Below are 14,464 nucleotides of genomic sequence, written 5' to 3' on the forward strand. Positions count from 1 at the left end.
AATCATCATCAGATTGCAAATTCTTAAACACATTTTAATGACACTGTGATCACTATCATTGTTATTTTACACAAATATTAGTAAACACAATAAACCAACAATTCCGTGTTTCATGGGGTTTTTGGAGATGTGTGGGGTTTTTGCAGATGGGCTATAGGCTATAAATAAAATAGACTTGACAGTCAGTCAGACATTTTTTTATAATGTTTGAGGTATAGTTTTTCATAAAAAACTGCAGTAATTTAAGACAGTTCAGTGCAATACTGAACTCAGAGGATAGAAAGAAAGTATCGATCCTATCATGCTAGTGAACCACTACCAGCGTCGGTATTGATGTCATCGATATTTGGCTCGATCCGCCAACCTGTACCTTTCAGTGTGAAATCCTTTCTAAATTACATTCTGTTCAGTTTTTCCACATGAAGTTTTCATTTTCTAAACTTTAGTTTCATTGTAAGAATGGAGCCAGCTCGAGTAGGCAAATAACAAAGTCTCATACTCAATAACCCTGTTAGAGTCCTTGAACAGTTTTTTTTCTTCTTCGTGAGTGGTCTACATTCCCTTTCATAAGAAATTAAGGACATTGAACATTTATTTTAAAAGAATCTCCTCTACATGCAGGACTACAATGGTCTTTTTTGTTTATTTTGTTTTTTGCTCAGTTTTTTTTCTAGTTACCGTCACTTTATTGTTTTCTTTTTATTTTGTTTCTTAACCGGCTGGGTACCATGGCAACCGTGGACGTACATCTACAAAAAATAATAAATAAATAAAAAGCCCCAGCAACGAATAGTGAACGAGTTCGTATATAAACAAACTATAGTTTACCCTGCTAAACATTACAGCCTGAAACAGAGAGAGTTTGAGAAGATAGCCACGCATAGAAGCAACTTAGGTTGGTTTATTACCGTTATGGCTGGTGCATTATTTATTTTACCTCGTGTAAATTCTTATTCATGCCAGTCTGGCTTTGAACTGTGCTTTTTCTCTCAGGTAAAGAGGATTCGTGAGTGGGAGGTAGCAGGGCCTGATGATGCAGAAGGCTGTTGCCCACGAGAAGCAGGATGAAGGTATGACCAGCAGCTCTGACACCTCTATATGGTCCAGTCCCTCCGGATCATACAGTAGCTCTGATGATCCACAATACACCTCTGTGTGTGAAGACAAAGCAGATGCCATCCCATCATTTCAGTGGCAAGGATCAAAGCGGTCTAGAAGACTTGTATTTGGTAGTTTTCATATCTCAAACATCTCAATATCTAAATATTTTATATACAATTCCCTCTACCATGAGTAAAGTGTTTGGGGGTGTCCTTCCTCTTCAGGTAATAAAGCTCATGGGGGCAGCATGCAAAAGACAACCCCTACTACAAACTGCTATATGGTTAGCTTGCCTCCAATCAGGTCCCTGGAGACTCCAAAGCCAAGCCTGAAGCGCATCAGGGAGCTTGAGAACAAGGTGTGGAGTCTGCAGCAGCAGCTGTGTGAGTCCAGGGCGGAGAACAAACTCCTGAAGAACGTGCAACATCGCCACATGGTGGCACTGCAGCACTTCCAAGACTCAGAGAACAGTATTGCACAGGTGGGTTTGTGGTTTCTGCCACTAGTCTCTCTTGCTTTTCAGATTCATGTTATCAATTAACTGTATGTGTACAAAATACTGCTATTTTTCCTCATCTTTCTCTTTATAGTGCCTGTATACGTCCCTCTCACAAATAACATCAGTGTTTCTGTTATTGTCATAATATTGACCATATCTGTTCACAGATTGAAACCAAGCACAAAAACGAGGCCAGAGCTCTTCAGCATTTGCTCCGTGAGACCCGCACCTGCCGTGACAACCTAGCAAGGCAGCTGAGGAGCACAGAAGACAAAATGTTGCACACAAGGGAAGCTCTCCAGCACCTGCAGCTGCTCAGCCAGGATCACAACCTGCTGGAGCGGGAGGAGCTCACCCTGAGGCTGGCCAAAGCCTCTGCTGAGCTGGAGGAGAAGGACAAGAAGATACTGGTACGAAGGAGCAGAGAGTAGAATGATGGTGGACGATATAGCATCCTAAAAAAATATGTTTTACATTAAACATTTGCTTCTTTATTGTCTCTTCACTCTATTCTAGGACATGGAGATGAATTTTGAGTTGTGCCAAGCTTCATTCAAGCGGCAAATAGTCACAGAGCAAAGAAAGATGAAAGAGGCGAGAAAAATATCCATCCACCTGCAACAGCAAGTATATCAGCTCACCAGAGAGCTAGCGGTAAGCTGAAAGAGATGTGTGTGGTCATTCTGAGGCACCTCCCCCTGTCGCCATATAAGTCTGGGAGAAGAAAAAGTGAAAAAGTCTTGATTAGAAAAATAGCCAATGATCAACTGTAGAAACACAAGGTCTTATGCTTGGGTGTTACTAGTTAAACTCACTTGTCATTTTTCAATAAATAAATATATATATAAAAAAATATGTAAACAATTTAAAGGCGCTGACTGATGATCGGTGTGCGGTATGTTTTTTACTCATACAGTACAGAGAGCGGGAAATGGGAAAACGTAACATTTACTCCCACCGATTCCAGAACGGGTCGAGCAATAGAGGTAAAAAAACAAAACAAAAAAACAATCTGCCTTATCGCAGCTTGCTCATGCTTGATTGGCTGTCTGAGTGGTTTTGATTTTTAGGCAGGGAAAACAAGATGGTTCAAACAGATGGATTAGGCCTGCTCCCCATTGGCCCTGCAAGTCTTTTGGAGAATGAATATTCAGAGCATGTTCAGAGACTGGAGCAGCAGGAGAGCTCTGTGAACTGGGTATATGGTTCAGTTACTCAAAAACAGAACAACCTTCTCACATACCTGTCTTTTATCATTTTTAAATTATTTTATCAGCAAACCAATTTAAAATCTTTCTCTTGTTTCAGGGTCGTTACGGTCCAGCGCAGAAGTTTTCAGTTATAAAACGTCTAGAGAGAAAGGGTCCTGCTCATTTGTCTTTAAAAGAGAATCACCAAGACGATGCAAAGATATCTGCAAGTAAGTTACTCAATCCTAACAAAGTGACAATTCTCTAACAATATACAATCAAGAAACCAAACACTGTAAAAGGGGGGAAAAAAGAACGGTTGAAATCGTAGTAACAGAGGCATAAGTTGTTTTGGCATTTTGTCAGGTTATTCAGTATTTTTCAAATTGAAATATTTGCTTTCAGATTGCAGTGACATCAGGAGTTCAGACAACAGTCCAGAGCCTCTAAATGAAGAAGATTGTATCAAAGAAAAGGAGGAACCAGAACCCACACGGGCGCTCAATGGACCTGAATCCATAGTAAAACATCAGTTTTCAGACATCTGTTCAGATGAGAGCCCAGAAAATGAAAATAACGGAGAAGCCCCTCAGGTGCAGGAAGAGACGCGACAAACACAGCACGAAAGCACAATGGCCTTTACTTTAGAGAGGTGTCTGAATCGAGCAGCACCGAAGAGAAAAGAAAGCAGATTCCCCAGAATCAGAAGCAGCTACACCTTCAAACAGACCACAGAGAACCTGCACTGTGGAAGACCAGCATACAGCACTGAGGACTTGAGCCCACAGGAAAGCTCTGAGGTGGAGATCCTCAGTAGAATTCCTGAGCTTCATCTACCAGATGAGAAAACTGATGGAGGTGGAGCACACAGCTCTTAGACTGAATAAAGTGCAATTGAAAGGAAAGTGCAGGCTAGCTCATCATATGATTATTATGCAGCTACCATAGAGAAACTCCTTTCTGCATCATAACACACACAGTATGACTTTCTGAAACGTATTAACAGCCTGTAAACTAATGTTTTTCTACTCCAGACTCTTTATTTCAGTCGTTATTTCATTACAGTAATGTTTTACTGCCCAATTTGCTTTGGTTGGCTCATTCCCAGGTAAAGGTAAAATAACAAAACACATCTTTTTTTTTTTCTTCTTTTTAATAAAAATTAATTTCCACATTTCCATACCACTGTTTCAAAGCAATATACACACAATCAAATAACCACATAATTATAAAACAATGATAACAATGATAACACTTTTTATAGTAAACTTCTGCTGCAATTCGAGATCACCAAAATGCACTGCATTATTTTAACGTTCTTTGCTAGGAACAGCTGACTGAAAACGACAAAACAAAAACTGCAGCGTTCGTCATCAAAGGAAACTGTTGAACACAGGATTAGGAAACACTCTAGCTGACAGCATTCAGAGCCAGAGTAACTACTTTGTTGCAAACCACCAACCAGCATGTGATTCCTACTCCACCTGAAAAAGAAAAACAACAAAACAAACAGCTCATTGATGGAGCTTGACTCCAGGCGGAAAAGAACAGCACATATTGATACACTACATGCATCATATTGTATAAAATCTACATATTGCAGAATACCTGCACTGAAGTGAAATGAATTAGGTTTTATTATCAGTGGATAATAAAATCATCATGATTTCTATTAAACTATAAGCTATGTGTAATTTTGTTTGTTTGTTTTATTAATAATGAAGCTGTTATGGATTTACCATCCACTTGATTAGGTATACCTATTCAACTGCTCCTCAACACAAGTATCTATTCAGCTAATCACATGGCAACAACTCCATGAATTTAGGCATGAAGCTACGTGAAACATGACATGCTAAAGTTCAAACTGGGAACCAGAATTGGAATGAAAGCTGATTTAAGTGTCTCTGAATGCGGCATGGTTAGTGTCAGATGTGTTGGTCTGAGTATTTCAGGGATCAAGCACACTATACCCATCTTTTAATGGCTGTTTCCAACAGAATAAAATGCCATGTCACAAATCATCTCAAACTTTTTTTAAACATGACAGTGAGTTCGCTGTACTCAAATGGCCTCCACGGTCACCAAATCTCAGCTCAATAGTGCAGCTTTGGAATGTGGTAGAACAGGAGAGTCACATCAAGGACGTGCAGCTTGTGTGCATTCAGTGTATACTACAGGCTATGCTATCTAACACAAACCTGCCACTCCTGTTGGGAAAGCCACGAGGCGCTCCACGGGAGCAATCCATCTACTTGGTACCACAGTCACTGGATCAGAGTAATACTTCCATATCAATGAAATCATCAGCGCAGCCTGACAAGAAAAAACAAAACAAAACAACAAAAACACAAAAACAGACATATACTGTCAATAACGGCAAATAAGCTGATTCAGCTACCAAAAAACGATTATCTGGAGGTTTTGGCCAGTGCTATAGACTCACAACTAAATTAAAATACATTCATGCTTCTACTCGAAACCTCCACCTACCTGCAGTATGTAAAAAACAATGCTCACAACCCACTTCATTTTGGCTTGTTGAGCGGTTCTTGATTTGACTACAATAGACAAGAAATATGCAACTGTTAGTCTCAACATATTAATTTTTCTTTATTTTGTAGTGATACTGCCAGTTCCTTTAAATCAGACGGAACTGTCATTTTGTTTCACTTTATTATTTGACCATCCCATGTCCAGGGAACTGAAACCAGGATAAATTCCTTTTTTTAAACCAGTCACAGGGTAACAGGGAAAGTATTAGTCCATTCTTTATATGGTCTTTGTTAATACCAACATTACACAAAGTAAATCTTTGCTTAAATGTAAACAGACAGCACTATTACTTTTTATTCAAGAATCAGGTGAAGACTAGAGTCAACACTTTGAGAATCACAAGACAGTGCGGTCAGAATAAAATCAAAATAGAGAAGAGCCTGGGTGTAATGCTGATTGTACAATAATTTAAAATTGACAATGTGCAGGTTTTGGAATAGGTCAGCAAAGAAACAGTCTTTAGCAGCCTTTGTATTGCTAAGTAAGTTATCACACAGAATAGACAGTGTTTCTTTACCAGATTGTCTGGGGTCAACCAACCAAAACAAGAGAGAATGAACAAGAGAGGTGAAGAGAAGAGGGCAGGCAGGTTGGAGTGGATGGAGACAAGTGTCAGGGGTGATATGTGACAGAAGGATAGCAACAAGAGTGAAAGGGAAGGTTCATAAGATGGGAGTAAGATCTGCTACGATGTATTGTTTGGAGACGGTGGTGCTGACAAAAAGACGGGAGCTCAAGCTGGTGGTGGCAGAACTGAAGATGGGAGTGACCAAGATTGACAGGTCTGCAGTCTGGAGATATGGTTAGAGGCAAGCTAACATGGTTTAGACAAGGTTTTAGACATGTGCAGAGGAAGCTGAGTGGATATGCTGGATGAAATGATGTTTAATATGGAGTTGCCAGGCAGGATGAAAAGTGGAAGACCACAGAGAAGACTGATGGATTCAGTGAAGGAACACATGCAGAGGGTTGGTGTGACAGAAGTGGATGCTAATCCTGAGGCTATGGGGCCAAAAACAGTTACTTACCTCTAAAATCCCCCAAATATGTCTTCTGACTGATAATTTATAACATGTAAATCTACATTAATAGACATTCACATCTGTGGAAGACATAATATATGCCCTTTCAGAGTACCTACTACATATTTTCTGCTGTGGTCCATAAAGAAAAAGCAATTAGTTTTAACTTTTTAGAGCTCATCACTCTGTTGCAGTAAACTTCATTTTGAGGCTCCTGTCACACCATCTATCCTCTGAATGTCAGTAGGCACTTTTAAATCTCACCATGTGTTTTCAGCTTGTCTGTTGTCTTGTTGATTTTGCGCTCCAGTCTGGCATATCTAGCAAACTCATCCATCATGCTAATGGAGGACTGCTCCTTCTTCATCTCTTGGATTTCAGCCCTCATCTCACTCTCCTGCTCAGCATCTTTCTGCACCATCTTTGAGAGCTTGAAGAAGGGGGAAAAATACTATCACTGAGCAGCCTGGGCCTGATTGAAATTTTTTATAATTACAGTAGTAGTCCCTATTAGGCAGTCTAATCAGCACCTACGAATGTCAGTTTAACACTTTCCATGAGGATTTCCATGAGGCAACCTTTCGAGCTACAAACAATCTTTAGCCGTAAAGCTAAGCTGTAAACAGTTTCTTAACATTAAAGCAGGACATTTGGCGATAAAGGAGGAAAAGGAATCCCAGTTAAATGCAGCAACTACTGGATTCTCGGTGAAACCCCACCCTCTGGTTGTAGCTCTGCTATAACTGAGGAGGTACAGCAGCTATAAGTTAGCTTGACAGACGGCTAAGCTAGTCAACAACAATCCACCGTGTGTCCGACGAGGACACAGATAATAATATACCGGCATTCAAACAACTTTAACAACAACCATATATGCAAACAATAACTCCTACTCACGAAGGAAGATATGGTCGGCAGAAGGATTTTCATAAGATTGCAGAGAAAAACCGAGCCAAGCACCAGGAGCCATGCATAACCGGCCGCCATGTTTGTTTCCTTTCTCCTCCACTCAGCCTCCTCCTTGTTGCAGCTGTTGAGCGACTGGACTGCTCGGTGCACTGACTTTAATAATTATCCCACTAAAGACGGAACATGCTGTTAGTAATTACGACTCTCTTTAAACACTAAAATAATGTAACGTGCATATATATGGCGTCCTCTATAATAAATGACTGGATAGGAAAATGGGGGAAATGCAGGATCTATTTATTTATTTTTATATTCTTCTTTGTTTATGTAAACTATATCTCAAACTCACCATTTGCCATGCATTATTCAAACCCTACACGTACACACACAACTAATACACCCTGCGAGCAGGTTATAAGCGGTTATAAAGTTAGATAAGGCCTGGATTGACTGATTGGCACACTGTCCTGCCCACACAGGTGAAGATGTTGTGTTTCAAAAATATGCTGCCTCATCCTCAAAGCCAATCACAGGAAGCAGTGGGCGGGGGCTCTGTCTTCCTGGTAGGTTGGTAGGATAAGGGATAAAATATACCGAGAGGGGGATCCAATCCGGTTTGAGCTAGTTCTGGTACTGCTCGGACGTTTATGTTAAGTTACAGACTGCAGCTGGTGGAGGTGTAGGCAGAGGTAGCTGGGCTGACAAAACAACAACAAGTCCTCCTTTTGTTTGTGTAACTGTTAAAAGAAAGGCAGTGTTCCCTTTTTTTTTTTTTATAAATTCCTGCCGTGCAACCTAAGCAACAATGGGAAGGAAGAAAGTAAGTGGAAAGAAAATGTGTGCTTTACGTTTGGGTCGGCATGATGCAGAAATAGCGTTTTAAGAAACTGTAGCAGTTGTTTTGTGGTGTTAATACACGTATGCAGGAGCAATGCAACACGCTACGGCGTGTCCATGTGCGTGCCGTGGAGTCCACCTTTTCCTGCGCTCAGGTCTGTCTTGTCTCACTCGGCTGATACAGGGAAGTGGCGCCTTTTTACTTAGCACTGCTTTTTTCGCTCTCTTCCCCCAGTCCAGTTTAAAGCTTCTGTTTTGTAAAATGTGTGCCCGGCTGAGTTTTAATAATCACCAACTGTGCGCTGAAACAAAGGGGTGTAACCACCGTCGAGGCGCACAGGTTGGCATTTCGAGGAAATTTCTTTCGTAATTGCCTCCTTATTAATTTATTTATTTACTTGTGCTCTGGGTTGCACGCGTGCCGTTTCAGGTACCAGCTGCACCTTCGGTCACGTGTCGCGTTTTTTAGCCGCATTTGTGGCCAAATTTGGCGGAGATTTTGACCTCAGGCGAGTGTGCGCGCACTGGAAGGCTGGTGCGCGTCACTCCTGAGGTGTGCAGTCCCTTCTCCCCCTCTCTCTGGTTAGGCTCGTTAATGGCAGTTGATGGATCCTCGACAGCACAGCGACACATCTGGCCGTTTTGATGTCAAGCGGAGCTCTGTTAGTAATGGAGGATGGTCTTATTTTTTCAGTTTAGTCACACTGGTGATATAAACAGTGACAGCAGGCGGAGCGAGTCCACTCCTTATTTGTTGTGTCCACGGAGCTGCTGTTGCTCTGTGGGAAATAAACTGGCACCCGCCAGATCCTTTGAGTCAGCTCAAAAACGTGATCCTCCCCACGTACAGATTGCATAATTTCTTTGTGACTTGAAGGGAAGGAGAAGTGCCCATCCCCCCCACCATCCCCACCTCTTTGCGTTACACACCCACTTTAGCTCACTCATGAATGGTTGTTGGTTTTGGCTCATTATGTTTCTTCCCCCCTCACTCTCTTGTCTTTTTCAGGCTACCACTGATGCAGATGCAAGTGCAGAGGTTAGTATTTCCACTAATAAATTCAAAACTAATGCTGATACCCAGAATAAGATTGATGCTTCATAGCCAGCTCAGTGCATCCCAGTCTTAATCGGAGTTTTGAGACCGATCGTAAATTGGATGGGTTTTAAAGTGCAAGTTACATTGAGTTTGTGCAGCCCAAATTGTTCTTGTTTACCTGGTTTGTCTTAAATGAGTGCACAGGTAAAGAGTTTAGTGTTTCTAATACCCTAAAACAGTAAACTATTCGTTCAATTTATTTCATTTAGGGAAAAAAGGAAGGACAAAAAAATACTATACAGAATAAAGCAAATTACACTCTGATAATGCTCCACCTATGCTGATTCAGTATACATATTGAATAGGAGCAGGAAGAAGTGCACACTTGTTTAATTCCACCCCTTCTCCTTAAGTTGGCAATTAATATTTATCCAGCTTCCTTACTGATTATAAACCTAAATAATAGCAATATAGATATTGCTAATGCTAAATTTGCAGCATGAATCAAAACAAACTCCCATAATGCAAAGTTTCATCTTTGCTCCCTTAAAGGACAAATAATGAAGAGCATACAGAGTGCAATTATATCCACAGTGTGTCTTTGTCCCCTGTCCTGTAACCTCGAACCAGTCACGGCAGATGGCCCCACCCCTCCTTTAGCCTTTCTGTCGAGGTTTCTTCCTGTTAAAAGGGAGTTTTTCATTCCCACTGTCATCAAGTGCTTGGAAATTGGGGATTGTCTGATTGTTGGGGTTTTCTCTATTATTGCAACATCTTTACATTACAGTATAAAGAATCCTTAGGTGTCCTGTTGTGATTTGGTGGTATGTAAATAAAATGGCATGTCTGAAACACATGCTGGAAGTTCCTACTTCCCTTTGTGGGCTCATTGTGTCATTGTAGCACCTCTCATTGAGTAACATGGTTTTTTTTTTTCCATCATAAATGCGTGGGGGGGGCTTCTCTTCCGGAGTGCTTAACTGAATTAATGTGGCCTTCTGTGTTTTGTTTTGTTTTTCTTTGTTTTTTCTTCAGCCAAGGAGAAAGTCTCAGAGGTTATCAGAGGTAAGTCTACAAAGCTCAGCAACGGCCTTGACAGATTAATCTGTGGATTTTCTCATTGCTGTGTTTGTAATTTTGGAACATCATTGTGTGTTACAGAAAGAGACGCAACCAAAACCCCAGCCAGAAAAGACAAAGGTAAAAGCCAAATCTTACCATTGCACACGTCCGCTATAACCACATAAAATGCACAGCAGGTTCATGATGCTTGGTTTGTTAATGACACCACAGGCACCCCCCAAGACCAAAAAGGTGAAAGAGGCAACCAAGACAGAGGAGAAAAAAGAAGAACCTCAGGCAGAAAAGGAAGAGGTGCCAGCAGAAAATGGAGAGGCCAAAGCTGATGAGGTATTCTAAGTTTCCCTCTTTTGTGAGCGCCACGTGACATTTACACTGTCGCAAAACAGAACAAAATAAAAGTGTGTTTTCTCCGTTCTCCAGCAGGCCGCAGCCGCAGACGAAAAGGACGCCAAGGCTGAAGAGGAGGAGAAAGCAGCAGAGTAGTCGTGTTGCCACTGAACTAACTCGTCAATGCTCCCTGTACCTCCTTTGTTGTAAAATGCAGAGAATATTTTTATCTACTATTTTCTTAAGACAGCAGTGTTTTTAGGGATATGATTGCTTTTTTTAAGAATAGTATGGTTTCCATTCAGTATCACGGCTTCTGTGAAGGGAAAGTTTATTGTGTCCTTGTGATCTTTTTGTCTTGTGTTTAATTTCTTTGTCTTTTTTAAAGCCTGTTTACCCGAGACATTTCAGAGGTACCATTTTGGAACTTTGTAACCGGTTTTGGAAAATGCATCAAAATTCTGTGCTGGATGGGTAATCGTTTGAAAGTTGTGTTCTATGTTAAGTAATGCCTTGCTCATGTTCATTATCATCACAGGAAGTCGTTGGGTTAATTTTTATGTTATTGTGTATTTGAGACCAATACGATTGATCCATGTTTTCTGCTTTGCTTTAAACTAAATGCATTAGAGTTGTACTTCTGACTTTTTTCCTATTGTAAAATCTGTTTGGTTTGGGGATTTCTCTACTAATGTAGTTTCCTCCTTTAAACAAAACAAGTTTCCTTTTGTTATAAATGGTATAAAATACCAATTAAAGTGAGGACTGATTTAACCATGCATTTCTCAGCCATTGTGTACTGTATTTGGCCAGAGGGATTTATTTTAAATGACCTATTTCAGATGTTTCTATTGTAAACCACTTAAATTATAGATATTAGAAATTCCTCAAACTAAAATGCCTAAGTTACTAATTGTTGCTTTTTCATTTTTTTTAGATTTCTCAGTTAATTTGATAAGAGAATCACTGAAGATCACTTTATAAAGATGGTGACATTTACACTGATCAGGAATAACATTATGACCACAGGTGAAGTAAATAACAGTGATTAAATCTCCATCATAGCACCTGATGGTGGGTGGGTTATATTAGGGAGCAAATTAACATCTTGTCCTCAAACTCGATGTGTTGGGGGCAGGAAAAATGGACGAGCGTAAGGATTTGAGCGAGTCTGTCAAAGGGCCATATTGTGATGGCTAGATGACTGGGTCAGTCGATCTCCAAAACTTCAGCTCTTGTGGGGCATTACTGGTCTGCAGTGGTCCATGGTGAACCAGCAACAGGGTCATGGGTGGTCATGGTTAATTGATCTGCGTGGTAAATGAAGGCTGCCCTGTGTGGTCAGATCCAATAGATGAGTTGCTGTTGCTCACATTGCCAAAAAATGTTAATGCTAATTTTGATGGAAAGGTTTCAGAATACACAGTCGGTTGCTGTTTGTTGCATATGGTGTTTAATAACCTCAGACTTTAAAGGCTGCCCATGCTGACCCCCAAAAGTACCAACAATGGGCGCTTGACCATCAGAACTGGAGCACAGAGCAATGGAATGGAGGTGGCTTGGAAACAGTATTCCCAGATAGCTATGGGCTCTTTCAACAGGATAATGAGCCATGCCACACAGCAGAATGATTTGAGGAGCATGAGTTTGAGGTGTTGACTTGACCTCCAAATTCCCCAAATCTCAATTCAATCAAGCATCTGTTTGATGTGCTGGACAACTGTCTGGTCTATGAAGGCCCCACCTAGCATCTTGCAGAACAAAAATGACCTATTGCTAACATTTTGGTGCCAAATACCATAGCACACCTTCAGGGGTCTAGTTGAGTCCATGCCTCAATGGGTCAGAGTTATTTTGGCATCGAAAGGGGGACCAACACAACATTAGGCACATCGTGTTACGACTGATCAGTGTAAATATCTGACCATTGTGCTTGGGGTGTTTGGTACTGAGCTCCTGAGCCCCTACTGTACACACAGTTTGGCCCAAGATTTTCTATGTAATTATTGATTATGTACGTTCAAAGTTGCATTTGCTCATCAGCTAAAAATAATTAAGATCTTGAACCTTGACAGTGGCACAGAACCACTTTAAAAAAAACCTTTTGCAATTCTCCACATAGAATAGAATGCCCTTATTGTCACTATACAGTTGTACAATGAGATACAGAGCATCTCCTACGCTATATACATATGGACAGTATTAACATAGGGAAAAAGATATATATATAAAATGTACAAATAAACAAGCCGGTTTTTATAAAAAAAAGTAATATGTAATAAATAGTGTTGTGTATATACAGTTGAGTTATTGCACATAGAATTGGCATTGCACAGCGGTGGTCCATAGAGGAAGTGGAAAGAAAAAAAATTGGGGGGGGATGTGTAATCGGTGCATGTGTGAGTTCAGGGTGGTTATGGCTTTGGGGAAGAAACTGTTTTTGAGTCTGTGGGTTTTTGTGTTGATGCACCTGTAGCGCTTCCCTGAGGGAAGCAGGCTGAACATATTGAAACCAGGGTGGGAGCTGTCCTTGATAATGTTTGCTGCTCTGCTGAGGCAGCGGGAGGAATAAATGTCCATCAGGGAGGGGAGAGGGCAGCCGATGATCTTTTGTGCTGTCTTGACTACACTCTGAAGCCTCACTCTATCCGCCTTGGTGCAGCTGCGTACCATACCGTGATGCAGTAGGTTAGCAGGCTCTCAATGGACGAGCAGTAGAAGGTCAGCAGCAGGTTGGAGTTCAGCTTGTACTTCCTGAGGACTCTCAGGAAGTGCAGTCGCTGTTGGGCCTTCTTGACGACCGCTGAGATTATGTCTGTCCAGGAGATGTCAGCAGAGATGAGGACACCAAGGAACCGGAAGGTGTGGACCCTCTGCACACACTCCCCGTTGATGTAAAGGGGGGCCAAGTCGGTGCTGTGTCTCCTGAAGTCAACAATGAGCTTTTTGGTTTTCTTAGTGTTCAGTACATGATATACTTGGCATGCTGGGAAATAGACCAGTCCTTTTAAAGTGCTTTATTACTCTAACCTTTTGGATAGGTTAAAGAACCAGTTGTTATGTACCACTACTAGTAAAAGTTATAATTTTATTTTTAAGAAGAAAATCATGGTGAACAACATCTGTGGCCTGCATCTCTCGGTCAGCAATGATTTTCTTCCTGTGACCTCTCCCTCAGCCACATAAGTCAGTCCTCAAACTATATATATATGACGATCAAAGAAAAGAGACCACAGAGAAGATACGTTGGCTCATAACTTGTACTAAGTGTACATGTCAAAATATACAAACACACAGTCAAATAAACGGTCCTATTTTTATTCCTGCATACATACTTCCATACATACTTTAGAAAAACAAGAGCCAAAAATAATGGGCGCAAGTTTAGGAAAAGATTACCCACATGATCAGAGAGGGCAAATGCAGTAGTTCTGCTATATATGAAAAAGACTGGGCAGGTAGAGTTTTAAATGTAATAAACATTCTTTTTAAAGGAACCTCACCTGAAGCACTTAAGTGGATGCAGTGAAGGAGGGTTGGTGTAACAAAAGAAGATGCTAGTGATAGGGTGAGATGAAGATAAATGTGCTGCTATGGCGGCCCCTAAAGGAAGTGAATGAAGAAAAACTGACTGGTTTTTTGTTTGTTTGTTTGTTTGTTTGTTTTTTACATAAAACCCCAAAGAACACGTTCAACTTTAACACCAAAGGCAGATCTTTTATGTGAAACTATAACACATCTGACAATAATGTTGTCTATAATAGCCTTACCAAATCGTTCCAACAATATAGTGTATATGACAGATCTTTTGTTTACAGTCTAGGCTTTCAACCTTGTCATCACCCACTGCAGGTCATGCCCATCCAGAGTGGAACAGAAAGCACGGATGAGTAAGTGTAAT

The 14,464-nt window shown here is 40.9% G+C and overlaps 2 protein-coding genes and 1 long non-coding RNA gene across 4 annotated transcripts; 2 read left to right on the forward strand and 1 right to left on the reverse strand.

Annotated features, from left to right (window-relative positions):
- Window positions 1-1,030: 1,030 nt before the first annotated feature.
- Window positions 1,031-3,668, forward strand: LOC146618660 (uncharacterized). The gene is made up of 8 exons (XM_085370344.1): window positions 1,031-1,229; window positions 1,326-1,582; window positions 1,768-2,010; window positions 2,117-2,254; window positions 2,517-2,586; window positions 2,671-2,798; window positions 2,909-3,020; window positions 3,196-3,668. The coding sequence occupies exons 1-8, from the start codon at window positions 1,031-1,033 to the stop codon at window positions 3,666-3,668; spliced, it is 1,620 nt and encodes a 539-aa protein (XP_085226470.1).
- A 277-nt stretch (window positions 3,669-3,945) lies between these two features.
- Window positions 3,946-7,383, reverse strand: get1 (guided entry of tail-anchored proteins factor 1). Its single transcript, XM_085370925.1, has 5 exons — window positions 7,266-7,383; window positions 6,633-6,798; window positions 5,284-5,351; window positions 4,992-5,106; window positions 3,946-4,274 (listed from the first exon to the last, which is right to left on the reverse strand). The coding sequence occupies exons 1-5, from the start codon at window positions 7,353-7,355 to the stop codon at window positions 4,201-4,203; spliced, it is 513 nt and encodes a 170-aa protein (XP_085227051.1). The 5' UTR covers window positions 7,356-7,383; the 3' UTR covers window positions 3,946-4,200.
- Window positions 7,384-7,919: 536 nt separating this feature from the next.
- LOC146618662 (uncharacterized) lies at window positions 7,920-10,904 on the forward strand. Of its 2 annotated transcripts, none has more exons than XR_014906800.1 (6): window positions 7,920-8,097; window positions 9,124-9,153; window positions 10,189-10,218; window positions 10,315-10,353; window positions 10,447-10,563; window positions 10,657-10,904. It is a non-coding gene; the product is annotated as an uncharacterized LOC146618662 (long non-coding RNA). The 2 variants fall into 2 exon arrangements; XR_014906801.1 differs by having other exon boundaries at window positions 10,660-10,904.
- The last annotated feature ends 3,560 nt before the right edge of the window (window positions 10,905-14,464 follow it).

The sequence above is a fragment of the Diplotaxodon limnothrissa genome, linkage group LG14 (genome assembly GCF_057381915.1).
Source record: "Diplotaxodon limnothrissa isolate DT_005_m linkage group LG14, D_limnothrissa_male_GT1.1, whole genome shotgun sequence".
Taxonomy (NCBI): domain Eukaryota; kingdom Metazoa; phylum Chordata; class Actinopteri; order Cichliformes; family Cichlidae; genus Diplotaxodon; species Diplotaxodon limnothrissa.